Source organism: Hemitrygon akajei, chromosome 15 (genome assembly GCF_048418815.1).
Source record: "Hemitrygon akajei chromosome 15, sHemAka1.3, whole genome shotgun sequence".
NCBI classification, from domain to species: Eukaryota; Metazoa; Chordata; class Chondrichthyes; order Myliobatiformes; family Dasyatidae; genus Hemitrygon; species Hemitrygon akajei.
The window spans coordinates 27,168,383-27,182,143 of NC_133138.1; the positions used below are offsets into that span (position 1 = coordinate 27,168,383).

Sequence of the window (13,761 nt, forward strand, 5' to 3'; positions counted from 1 at the left end):
TACAGAGGCAGAAAGGAAGAGGAAAAAAGGGATCCGTTTAAACGGGCTGCGATGTTTATCCACGGGTCAAAGTCCAAACTTTTAAAATGCAGAAATAAAATCTTAGGAACTGCTAAATGCCATTTTCACTTGTTATAAACAGCCTTAGTTGAAAGTAAAAAAAACAGAACGCCCAATCCAAGGCTGTGAATGGAACACCATATCATTTTCTCTGATTGAATACTGCAAAATCATTTACCAATTAACATGGTTTAAATTAAAACAGCATTTTGATATTTCTACTCTTGTTTTCGTTATAGATCCCTCGAGTTAAATTGTGTCTCTTCATATTTAAAAGAAAATAAACGCGTCTTAGTTTACAGAGAGGAAGAATAAAATTATATTTAACACTACGTTTAAAGTAACAGGACGGAATGATAATGTTGCATAACCATTAAATCGGATCCGGATGTTTATAGAGAAGATAAATTAGAACGCTCACAATCTTTATTTTATTTTATTTCCGACTTGACGGTTGCCAAAACAAGAGGAAAAAGTGTTGGCGAGCGTACGCAGCAAAGAAAATTTGGTTTACGAGTTGAACATGCAAAACTTGTGTGTGAGGGGAGGGAGGGAGGGTGAGGATTCTTATTTTTCACGCACAAATACAACCTAAATATCACTAAACTTACAACGGCACGTTTGAAAGACGAAGTTTGTACGTATATTTTCCTGTTCTGTACAGATCAGATTTTAACATTAACTTTGTACTAAGTGCTATCAATTCCAGCGCCGTTTCTTTTAAAAGTGGCTGAGATCAGGAGATGACCGATCTACCGCCCCGCTCACTGTAAGGGAAGGATTGCTTTAAGAATTTCTGAACTCGAGACACTCACCGTGAAACTTGAGCAAGGAGGTTGGCGAGCGGGTCTTGGGAGTTCCTCTCTCTTTCTTTCGATTGGTCTTGTGCGCTTTTCCAACCGATAAGAGTCGCCATGTATCGATCGCCGCTGTTTATTGTTAGCGTGCTGTCGCTGTCAATCTTTTTTTTTCACAGCCCGGAAGAATCGGGACTATACAAACACGAGGGATGGGAGGAGAGGTGATATATCGTCCAATAACAACAAATACACCATTCTTGTACTTAGCAGCAATGATTTGGATCAGACCGTTTTCATTCACTGAACAGTTTTTGTTCCAGCCGAGGTGAATTTTGTGTTTCAGCCAGTTGTAACTTTGGTAGAAAGAGCGAAAGGGAAAATTGGGAGAGGAAAGAGTTAACATTTTGAACAAAACGTACGAAGAACATATGAAGGGATTTTTTTTAAAATGCAGAGAATTGTTACAATCTCTGACAACAGACATGGTTAAAAACAATCAATTGGACAGGTATTTGAAAAAAAAACTTGCAAGGCGATGAGGAATGAGCGAATTGCTAGTCACAATTCACTGATGGTCGTCTCATTCAGAAATCTGTACAGACCTGAGCACAGTAATCCAGGCTGGCATTGTACCAGGTGATAACTGAAAATCATCAATTTATTTTGAGGGAGGGAGATTTTGTCTGATCTCTCGCATGGAAGTAAACGAACTCGTGGTATCACTTAAGAGCAAGGAGATTATTCCAACTAATATTATTACTCGCTCAACATCATAAGATATAGGAGAAGAATTTGGCTATTTGGCCCATGGAGCATGCTCCGCCATTCGAACATGGCTGATTTAAAGTTCAAAGTAAATTTATTATCAAAGTACATGTATTATCCCTACCAACCCCGCTCTCTTGCCTTCTCCCCATAACCTTTTACGCCCTTACTAATTCAGTACCCGTCAATCTCTGCTTTAAATATACCCAGTGATTTGGCCTCCACAGCCACCTGTGGCAATGAATTCCATGGATTCACCGGTCTCTGGCTAAAAACTTGCTCTGCCCATTTTAGAGTGCCGTTGTTGGAGAGCTGGCACCGTGTTAGCTTTTACAGAAGCCGTTCAGTTGACGATAGGAACATCTGCTTATTCAGGTGAATGTCTTTACACCGTACGATGCCATTCAAAGTGCTTCCTGTTGTCTCTGCAGGGTTCATCATTCCGAACACTTCCACTAGTTATTTAGCTAGCTGCTTGCAGAGATGTCGCTGAATGCAAATTAGACATTGTGCTCCGGACACATCAGTGGTGGCCCTCCAAAGGTACCTCTGCACAGCAGAGCACTAAGGTACAGTTTCCAGCTTTGGAGCGATGGATATCCACCAGCCAAACCTGACCTTTAAAATTAATTTACCATTCTAAATGTGCTGTTCAAAATTTAATGTTTTAACCCAGAAATGGCCTTCAAACCCCAAAAAAATCAAAAAAAAATCAAGGCCTTCCATCTTTGCTTGTGATAACATTTAATCTCTGGTATGTTGAATGATTTTTCTCAGCATAGTCCATTAATCTTTCTATACGTGCAAACCTGGAAGGCTGAGATCTATTGGTATCAGTAAACTTTTTTGTGTTCATTTAGTTTCTGGGATCCAGGTGTAATTGGGAAAGCCATCCTTGTTCCTGTTCCAAAATACTCCTGAGCCGAGGGTGGGGATGGGGCTGCCCTCATGAATCACTGTGGTGTTTCTGGTGAAGATATTCCCCCAATAATGTTGGGTAGGGAGATCCAGAGGCCTGGCTGAGCGATGAAGGGTCAGTGATATATTTCTGCATCAGCCTGCTGCATGAATTTGAAAGGAACCTTCCAGGAACAATGTTTGCTGTATGTGGTAGATGTTTGAATTGAGGAGTTGGAGGAGTCTTAATGTGTAACTACTGTGTATGTTGTAAATCAGAATAAGCACTTCTTCGGCTTAAAGCCTTATCCACCTTCCATAGCATGGCACTCTAACAATACTTGTATGAATCCCACCACCCAGTAGATCTCCACCACCCCAGACCATGCTCGTTTCTCGCTGCTATCATCAGGTAGAAGGTACAAGAGCCTCAGGACTTGTAGCAGCAGGTTCAAGAACAGTTCCTGACCTCAACCATCAGGCTCTTGAATAAAAGGGGATAACTACACTCACTGCAAACAATGATCTCACTTTAAGGACTCTTTATCTCATTATCTCATGCTCTTGGTATTTATTGCTATTTATTTATATTTGCATTTGCAGAGTTTGTTGCCTTCCGCACTCTGGTTGATCTTTCGTTGATCCTGTTATAGTTACTGATCTGTAGGATGCCACAGGAAAATGAATCTCAGGGTTTTACTGTTTATAGTGACATATATGTACTTTGATAATTTACTTTGAACTTTGAGATGATCAGGCAGTGATTCTAAACAATAATTAGTGTATTTGGTGCATCAGTGGTAGGGAGAATGAATGTTTAGTCAAAGCCAAAGTAAATTTATTATCAAAGAACATAAATGTTAACATATACTGTACTGAGATTCCTTCTTCAAGGATCAGCAACTTGAGGTGGAGAGGGTTCTGAGTTCTGGAGATCCCAAGAGTGATGGCATCTAGAGTTAACACGAGGAAATCTGCAGATGCTGGAAATTCAAACAACACACACAAAATGCTGGTGGAACACAAGAGGCCAGGCAGCATCTATAAGGAGAAGCACTGTCGACGTTTCGGGCCAACCCTTCGAAGGGTCTCGGCCCAACACGTCGACAGTGCTTCTCCTTATTGATGCTGCCTGGCCTGCTGTGCTCCACTAGCATTTTGTGTGCTGTTTGGCATCTGGAGTTTACCACTTAATAGAGTCACCTACAACGGTGGAGGTGGCAGAAGATGATGGCACATCACAATGGCAGTGAAGGCGGAGGAAGGTTGAAGCAGTGAAGGGTCGCAAGTGTCTTGCATTCCATGTCACTGGACCCTGGTCCTCTCTGCCGAGGACTGTGTGGTGTTTGACTATGCATCAGCCTCCCCACGTTAAACAAAATCACACACAGGCTTTCTCCATGAAGGTAATCCATCGTAACATCCCTAGTATGTGGATTCAGGATTGGGATCTACAGCCACGTGAGGATCCACCAATAGATAACCCCTTAGAAGCACATCATACTCGACGCGTGATCGCACTACAGTGATTTTCTTACAGGTACTTACAGGAAAATAAATACAACAGAATTTATAAAAAGCTATACATTAAGACTGACGAACAACCAATGTGCAAAAGAAGATAAATTGTGCAAATATATGAATAATGCTGAGAACATGAGTTGTAGAGTCCTTTAAAGGAAGTCCATTATGTTGTTGAATCAGTTCGGAATTGAGGTGAACGAAGTTATCCATGCTGGTTCAGGAGCCTGATGGTTGCATGGTAATAACTGTTGCTGAGCCTGGTGGTATGGTACGTAGTAGTGAGAAGAGAGCATGACCTGGATGGTGAGGGTTCTATTTGCTGGATGCTGCTGTCTTGTGTGAGCACCCTTTGTAAATGTGCTCAATGGTGGGGAGGGCAGTGGTGATGGACTGGGCTGTGTCCATCATTCTCTGTAGACTTTTCCGTTCCTGGACAATGGTTTAGTGTGGTAGTCAAGGTATTAATTATGCAGGCTGCCTGTCCCGGATGATAGTGAGCACCTTAAGTCCTGTGGGAGCTGCACTCATCCAGACGTGTGAAGAGCTTTACATCACACTCCTTGTAAATGATGGAATGTCATTGGGGCGGCAGGAGATGAGTCACTCATTGCAGGATATATATCTGATCTACTCTTGTAACCGTGGTAATTATGTGGCTGGTCCAGCTGAGAATCCGTTCATAGAACACAGAACACTACAGCATCATATGGGCCCTTCAGCCCGCGATGTTATGCCAACCGTTAAATCTACTCCAAGATCAATCTAACACTGTCCTCCTACGTGGTCCTTCATTTTTCTTTCGTCCATGTGCCTAAAATCTCACAAATGTACCTGCTTCTACTACTGCCCCTGGCAGTGCATTCCACACATTTACCACACTTTGTGTAAGAAAAACCTACCTCTGGCAGGCCCCCTATGCTTTCCTCCAATCACCTTGCAAAAACCCAGGATTCCATTGGAATTATTTACCCCCCCCCCACCTTCTTTGCCCATAAAGAAGGCGTAGGTTGTCGTCCCCATTCACTGCAACACCTTGCCAAGATATCTTTTGTAGTACTCCTCAGATGTGCAACCCCTATCACATCGAAGACTATTTCTTTGGGGCTTCCTTGGGATCGAGGATGATTTGAAGACCACAGGTTTGCACTCCTTCTGATTTTGGTACTCAAGTCACCAAGATGGATCATTTTGTCTCCAGTTGGGATCTGGGCCAGTTATTTGTTAATGTAGGGTGTCCCTTGCAGTCCCAGCAACCTAAGTTCTACCCTGACTTCAGCTGCTGTCCATGTTGAGTTCAGAGGTTCTCCCTGTGACCATCTGGGTGTTTCAGCTTCCACACCCCAAAGGTGAGCAGATTGATCCATCAATTGGCCACACTAAATTATCCCTAATGTGTAGGTCAGGGATTCCCAATTTTTATTATGTCAAGGGGTCTGTGGACCCCAGGTTGGGAATCCTGGTGAGGATGAATGGTAACATTTTGGTGGACTTGACAGAAAACGAAGGGAAAATTAAGGGAGATGACTGTAGAATTAGATTAAAAGGATGTCGCCTGATCACCAGTGTGGCCTCGATGTGTGGTAGAGCCCATTTCCATGCTGAATGGCTTCAAGAATTCTACTTTGGTTCTGTTACTGAGCAGGAAGGTGATGAGACATTTACTTGCCCCCTTGTGGATGTCTGTGACACCAAACTATTCTCCTTGATGAGCCAATGCTACAAAGGCAGCATTTCCCCCTTTCTGGTGGTCCTTCCAGGAACAGGTGTACCAGCTCAATCTCAGCCTAACTTCTTTCAGTAAGGATAGCAACGTAATGCTTGAAGCAGCTGAGTTCTCTGGCTACTTTGACAATTCAGATCAGTTGCTGCTGAGGGATACCACAAGATCACCACAACAGCCCTTGGAAAATTGTGCACAGCTCTGGTCTACTCATTATATAAAGCATGTGGAAGCTTTAGCAAGGTTGTAGAGGAAATTTACCAGGATGCTGCCTGGACTGGAGATTATATCTCATACGAGTAGGTTCAACGAGCTAGGGCTTTTCTCTTTGCAGCAAAGGAGGGTGAAAGCTGACTTGACAGAAGTGTACAAGATGATAAGAGGCACTGAAGGAGTGGACAGCCTGAGACTGTTTCCCAGGGCAGAAATGGCTACAACGAGGGGGCATAATTTTAAAATGATTTGAGGGAAGTGTTGGGCATGTGAGAGGTAAGGTTTATATACAGTGAGTAGCAGTTACGTGGAATGCACTACCGGGGTGGTGGTAGTGCAAATTTAAGAAACTCTTAGATAGGCACATAGATGTTAGAAAAATTGAGGCCTATGTAAGAGGGAAGGGTTAGATTGATCTTTGCATATGTTAAAAGGTCAGCACAAGATTGTGGGCCGAAGGGTCTGTACTGTGCTGTAGTGTTCTATGTTCTATTCCAGAGCTCAAACTTCATTTTGTGGGGTGAGATGTGCCTGTGTGTGATTTCTTTTGACATGAATTAGCTGCTGCAGAACCACTACACCATGGCCAATGGCATGGTGGGCCAGGACAAATGGGAACCTGGCTCTTCTCCATAGGATTAGTTCAAACAAATGTTGGACACCGTTACCCTAGTACACTCTGTTCAAGTGTATGTTCGCAGCAGGAGCACACGCGCACACACACACACACACGCAAAGAATTTTCACATTCTGCCAACAGCCTTTCAGGACTCACCAAACACCCCTACTCCTCCACTGCTCTGCCATTTTGTTGTTGTTCCTGCTTGTGTTGTTCTGTGGATGAAGTGTTGCTGGAATATGTGGTGACACTTGCAGGCTGCCCCTATACATACCTGAGTGTGCTGGTCATTTACACAAACACTGCCTTTTACTGGGAATGCTGGAGGGACTCAGCAGCATTGTACAGTATGTTTTGATGTACATGGGATAAGTAGACCTGAATTTGAAAGGAAGCAAAGGGATGGGAAGATAATATGTACAAATAATTAAGGGACAATTGTAGGACAGGTATCATCAGATTCTTCACTCAATGAGTGAAGACAACAGATGGAATTGATTTGATTTGATGAAATTGATTTCTAGTGACTGGTAAAACCATAAGTCATGGATTCATTTCTGGCCAGATGTTTCACGAAGTTAACTATTTCCAGGAGATTTATTCCCGAGTGACTATATTAGAGTTATCACTATTGCCTTGACCAACACGTTTCCCTCGATCGACATCACTAAAGCAAATGATTTTATCAACGTCACATTGACGTCTGTGGTAACTTGCAAATTAGACTCTGTTTTTCTGCCTTATGACAGAGATTACATTTCAAAAGTACTTAAATAGTTGTAACACATCTGTGTGGCACCTCGCAAAAGGGATGTGAAAAACGCCATGAAAATGCAGAATGTTTTCCCCATACATTCACTTTCTTTTAACGTTGTGTATTTATCATGTATCTGTTAATTTAAAAATCATCATACCCAAAGTAATCCTAGACCAGCGTAGGGAATTGCTGGCCAGGATAAAGGTTGAAAGGTACTTTCAATACATTTGAGAATGATGTTCATACAGCAAAGGAAAGAATGTAGCAGATTATATCTTTTTAAAGTGTCATCAAACATATTGCAACTGGGTTTCATTTACACTTTAGGAAACTTCACACATATTAGTATGTGTGAATATTGCACAATAGTTTTCTCTGAAAGCTTTGATTAAGTATACGTATTTTTTTCCAATATCATTGCTACTGTCTTTCACTGCCTAAGCATATCCCCAGTTGCTTCTCGGCCAGCAAAGCATTTTAGAAATCTTTTCAATGTTATAATGTTAAAAATACCAGGACACTATGGAGAAGTCCTTTTTTCTATGAGACAGTGTGATGGGAATGTTTGTATTCCGTTTAGAGGATAGGCAGAGGGTTGAATTAATATCTCATCAAACAGGAGCACTTTCAAAAGCGCCTCCTTTTCTCACTACATTCCAGGAATGCTTCCCTTTCCCTAATGCAATACCGTATGAAAAATTCTGCAGGGGAAATCTATGGGTTTATTTATTTATATTTAGAGATGCATCGCCTTTATTTAGAGTAGCCCCTTCCGACCCAGCAAGTCAAGTTTATTATCATTTAAATATATGCATGTATACCGTCAAACAAGACAACATTTCTCCGAACCAGGGTATATAACACTGTAGTATACATAACATACAATAACTAATAAAAGTAAGAATGAAATCGGCAGATTGATCACACATAAATAAACAAACTAAAGTGCATAAATTAAATGACACATTCGATGACACTTCGAATGTGGTGCAGCAGGGAGTTCAGAAGCCTAAAGGCCTGAGGGAAGGAGCTCTTTCCCATCCTAACCATTCTTGTTTTTTTTTGTTTTTTTAAAATAATTTTTTTATTAGTTTTTCAAAACATTTTACAAATTTAAAAAAAAAACCCAAATCCCAATGAGGAGCATTAATACAGTGCAAAATTAAGCATACAGTAACACCATTCTTGTTTTTATAGCCTCTAGTGTAATCTCAGGACAATTTACAATGACTAATTAATCGACTAATCGGTACGTCTTTGGACTGCGGGAGGTGCCCCGAGCAACACGAGGAAACCCACATGCACAGGGGAAGAACATGTACACTTTCTTACAGAGGACGCCGGAACTGAACTCCAAACTCTCACACCCCGAACTGTATAGTAGCTTCGTGCTAACCACTACGCTACTGTGGCGCCCCCTTGATGTCAATTTGGATATATTTAAAGTGGAGGTTGATAAGTTCTTGATTAGTTAAGCTGTCAAATGTTATTGGAAAAATACAGGAAAAACGGGTTGAGAGGGACAATAATAATAAAGCAGCCATGATTGAATGGTGCAGCAGACTCGATGGGCAAAATGGCCTATTTCTGCTCCTATATATTATGACTTTATGAAATGTCAGCCAATGACCTATAGCTTACTCTAAATGTTCAAAGTACATTTATTATCAAAGTATGTATAAATTATACAACCTTGAGATACATCTATCTCCTTAAAGGCAGCTACAAAACAAGAAACCTGAAATAACCCATCAACAAAAAAGTCTACAAACACCCAATGAGAGAGTGAGCAGCTTCAAGTTCCTGGGTGTCAAGATCTCTGAGGACCTAACCTGGTCTCAACATATCAATGTAGTTATAAAGAAGGCAAGACAGCAGCTATGCTTCATTCAGAGTTTGAAAAGATTTGGCATGTCAACAAATACACTCAAAAACTTCTATAGTCACACCATGGAGAGCATTCTGACAGGCTGCATCACTGTCTGGTATGGAGGGGCTACTGCACAGGACCAAAAGAAGCTGCAGAAGGTTGTAAATCTAGTCAGTTCCATCTTGAGTACTAGCCTACAAAGTACCCAGGACATCTTCAGGGAGCAGTGTCTCAGAAAGGCAGCATCCATTATTACGGACCTCCAGTACCCAGGGCATGCCCTTTTCTCACTATTACCATCAGGTAGGAGGTACAGAAGCCTGAAGGCACACACTCAGTGATTCAGAAACAGCTTCTTCCCCTCTGTCATCCGATTCCTAAATAGATATTAAATCTTTGGACACCATATCACTTTTTTAAAAAACTTACAGTATTTCTGTTTTTGAACGTTTTTAAAATCTATTCAAAATATGTAATTGATTTACTTGTTTATTATTATTTTCTCTCTGCTAGATTATGTATTATATTGAACTGCCGCTGGTAAGTTAATAAATTTCACGTCACATGCTGGTGATAATAAACCTGATTCTGATTCTATGCTTTTAATGCACCCAACAGATCAGGAGAATGGGCAAGGAAGTGGCAAAAAAATACAGTGCTGGGAAGTGTATGGTCATGCACTTCGGTCGAAGAAATTAAAGGGTAGACTATTTTCTAAAGGGAGAGAAAATTTTAAAATCTGAGGCACGAAGGTACTTGGGAATCCTTGTGCAGGATTCACTCAAGGCTAATTTGCAGGTTGAGTCCGTGGTGAGGAAGGCAAATGCAATGTTAGCTTACATTTCAAGAGGACTAGAGTATAAAAGCAAAGATGTAACGTTGAGGCTTTATAAAGCACAGGTGAGGCCACAGCTGGAATATTGTGAGCAGTTTTGAGGATGTGCTGACAAGTGTTCAAAGGAGGTTCAAAAAAAGATTCCAGGATTGAATGGGTTGTCATATAAAAAGTGTCTGATGGCTGTGGCCCTGTATTCACTAGAATTCAGAAAAATGAGAGGTGATCTAATTGAAACCTACTGAATGTTGAAAGGCCTTGATAGAGTGTGTGTGGAGAGGATGTTTCCTATGCTGGAAGAGTCTAGGACCAGAGGACACAGCTTCAGAATAGAGGGTCATACTTTTAGAACAGAGATGAGTGGGAATTTCTTTAGCCAGCAAGTAGTGAATCTGTGGAATTCATTGTCACAGGTGGCTATGGAGGCCAAATCTTTACATATATTTAAGACAGAGGTTTATAGATTCTTGGTCAGGATATGAAGGGATACATGGAGATGTCAGGAGAATGGGGCCGAGAGAAAAAATGAATCAGCCGTGATGAAATGGCAGAGCAGACTCGATGGGCCAAATGGCCCATTTCTGCTCCTATATCATATGGACTTGTGGTCAATGTGCACAGAGAAAAAAAACAATGTAATAATCATTTTGACATGAGAATAATAACGTACTGGGGTTCACTTTGAATCAATTTGTTTTCATCCTTCAAAAGACCTATGCAAAATTAGATTCCAGCACAAATAATTAATTTTATCTACAAGAGATTGCTATTAACATGTGGTCATACTGGAAATGGCTATTTAAGAATTACCTTCCTAAACTTCTTTTCCACTTCAACTTTCTTCAATGTTGTTCTAAAACTTAATTTCTATGTCCATTCTTCCATTCTTTGTTCTGAGTTAAGTTTTATATCATTGCATCTTTGTGAAAAACCTTGAGGTGTTTTGTCACTTTGAAAGAACTGTATTAATGCCAGTCAGTATTTTGATGGATGTCCTTTTGTTTTCAAGGGGCACAACATTGGACACTGTCACTAGCTTTCTCCTTATGCTAAATTGTCTTATATTTATTTATGTTCATTTGCAGAGGCATGTGGATGTCACTGCTGAACCCTGTTTTGTCAGCCGAGAAGCCTGGTGTCCCACATAGACTGTAGCAGTTAAAGGGACTAGGCCTAAAATGTGAACTCTTTATTCCTCTCCGTAGATGCTGCCTGACCTGCTGAGTTCCTTCAGCCTTTTGTGTGTGCTGCTCTGGATTTCCAGCATCTGCAGAATCTCTTGTGTTGACGATAGCAAATGAATCTGTATGGTAATTCAGTCATGTGTCAACCTTACCAAGACCTTGTATTTTGTTCCAGAGTTTATTGAACTGAATCTAAATCTCTCAGCTGCTAAGGTGGGATTTGAACTCGAGTCTTGGGATCAGAAGTCCAGAGTTGAGATACCAGTCAGTATTTAGAGTTAGAACATGTCGCAGTGTCATGATCACATGCCAGGATGATAAACTCGTATTGTAAAGTGATAAGGACATTGCTGCGGCCAGATTAACTTGTCTGACCTTTGCTTATAGAATCAGGAGTCCAAAACTAGTCATAACCTCTTGCTGTCAGTATACAGGATGTGTTTTGTACGCTAGTTTGCTGATAATGATCTGACATCTGAATTGTTGACACTATTCTCAATGACCTTAGACCTTTAAAATCCAGCTGCACAGGTGTACAGCAGGAACAACAGCTCAGTAGCTTTTAAATCTCAGCAATGGCATCCCTTGTTGCCTGGAAACACAGGGGTAAATTAAAGGTGGTCTCCTGTCTGTAGCCTTGGGTCACATGTGCGCTATGACAATGTGTCATAACGCTATTAAACGCATGACTAGCAGCTGGATTTTGCTGCTGCTGAGATGCTGTTACCTAGTGGGGAACAGAATATATCACAAAATTGGCTTAGGAACTGAATGAATCGTAAAAGATAAGACTCTACAAAAAAATCACAAGTAGGATTTAATTAGCTGTGTTAATATCACCCACAATTTCACTTTTTTCTAATTCATTCAAGTTTTTTTGGTTTCTTTCTCATTGAACTTATTAAAGTGGCACTGAGTTGTTAATAATTAGAAGCCATAATAACTGGTGTGAAGTAGAAGGGCAGGACCCACCCATTTCCTGGAGCATATGGGAGAGATGTTGTTTTTCAGGTGTTAAAAAGAGTCTTGGTGGCCTGGCAACTAATCGACTTCCTGTGAGCTGACTTCAGCACTTCTGAGGGAAAGACTATATTTCACTTCCTTCAATTTATTCTGTATGTTACAATGTGAAGCCCCGGCAAAAGAAAATGTGATGCATTGCATAACACGGCATAGAACAAAACCGCATAATAGCATCTTGTAGCTGGTGTCTTCAAATCTTTGTAGGAACATTATCAAGCAAATATGCTCTGCAAGTGTTAGAGCAGCTGACAAAATGGTTGCTAAGAAGTAAATCTTAAAGAGTATTCGTAAGGAGGAAAGTGAGCTGAAAAAGGGGGTCATAGAAACCACAATAGTAGGTATCTCCTGAACCTAAGAAAGTGGCCACTGAGTGTATGGTTGTGGTTTTCTGCTGCTGTACAAATCCACATCAAGTTTGTGCATTTAGAGATACTCTTCCGTACACCACTCTTACTTGAGTTCCTGTCACCTTCCTGTCAGCTTGAACCAGTCCGGCCATCCTCCTCTAGCCTCTCTCATTAGCAAGTCCTGAATGGAGTGGGTGAAGTCGGCAAGGGGTGAGGTTGTGTGGCAGGAGGTGGGCCGGAAGCATTTGGAATACCAAGGTCAACAATGGGACCTTAGCTTTGTTCAGCCATTGAAGGTTTGATCTGGTCTTTGAGGGGAGTGTTCAGTCATTGACATTCAGTGGTAGTGGGAAGGTGGGTTCACACTTTCAACTTGTATATTAATGGCCTGGTCAGCTGGATTGGTTTTAGGAGTCTGTCTTCATTTGGGGCCTTGATAGAGTGGATATGGAGAGGATGTTGTCAATAGTGGGGGAGTCTGGAGCCAAAAGGTACAGACTCGGAATAGAAGGATGTCTCTTTAGCACAGCAGTTAGGTGGAATTTCTTTAGGTAAGGGGTGGTGAATCTGTGGAATTCATTGCCACAGATGTTTGTGGAGGCCAGGTCATTGGATGTGCTTAAAGCTAATAATAAATTAGCCATGATGAAATGGTGGAGCAGATTCGATGGGCTGAATGGTCTAATTCTGCTCCTATGTCTTACGGTGTGAGGATTCTGCACACATTGACTGTCCACAGTCCTTTAGAGTGGGGGTCTGTTTGAATTGGAGCCTTGTGGCAAATCAAGTTAAGATCATGAAATCTATGGATCAGCAATGGGGAATAGATCCAAGCACCATCAGCATATCACCTGCAGCACCAGAGGACCCAACCAACTTGACCTCTGCTACACTACCGTCCAGAACAGGTTCCCAACCTGTCATCCTTGGTTGGACCCATTGCTTAATGGTATTGGACCATAAGAAAGGTTTAGAACTCCTCATCTACAGAAAGTGGTGGATACAGTCCAGTTCATCAAAGGCAAAGTGCTCCCCACCACTGTGTGCACATTCACAAGGAGCACTGCCACAAGAAAAGCAGCATTCATTATCAAGGACCCCCCCCCCCCACGATCCAGGCCATGCTCTCGTCTCTCGTCTCTCTACT

At 41.5% G+C, this 13,761-nt stretch overlaps 1 protein-coding gene and 1 long non-coding RNA gene across 3 annotated transcripts in view; one reads left to right on the forward strand and one right to left on the reverse strand.

The window, feature by feature from the left end:
- spry4 (sprouty homolog 4 (Drosophila)) overlaps positions 1–1,119 on the reverse strand; it is a 26,333-nt gene extending 25,214 nt beyond the window's left edge. The window contains exon 1 of one of the 2 annotated variants that reach the window (XR_012101583.1): positions 876–1,000. Coding sequence is in view for 1 of the 2 variants with exons in the window: in XM_073067329.1 (XP_072923430.1) it covers positions 876–976 (101 nt within the window). In the remaining variant the exon portion in view is untranslated. Of the gene's footprint in view, positions 1–875 lie in introns of both variants that reach the window. The other variant, XM_073067329.1, reaches the window with a different exon arrangement.
- Positions 1–8,910, forward strand: part of LOC140739230 (uncharacterized) — a 9,300-nt gene extending 390 nt beyond the window's left edge. The window contains exons 2-4 of the long non-coding RNA XR_012101585.1: positions 1,037–1,185; positions 2,057–2,194; positions 8,553–8,910. This is a non-coding gene — a long non-coding RNA (uncharacterized lncRNA). The remainder of the gene's footprint in view (positions 1–1,036; positions 1,186–2,056; positions 2,195–8,552) is intronic.
- The last annotated feature ends 4,851 nt before the right edge of the window (positions 8,911–13,761 follow it).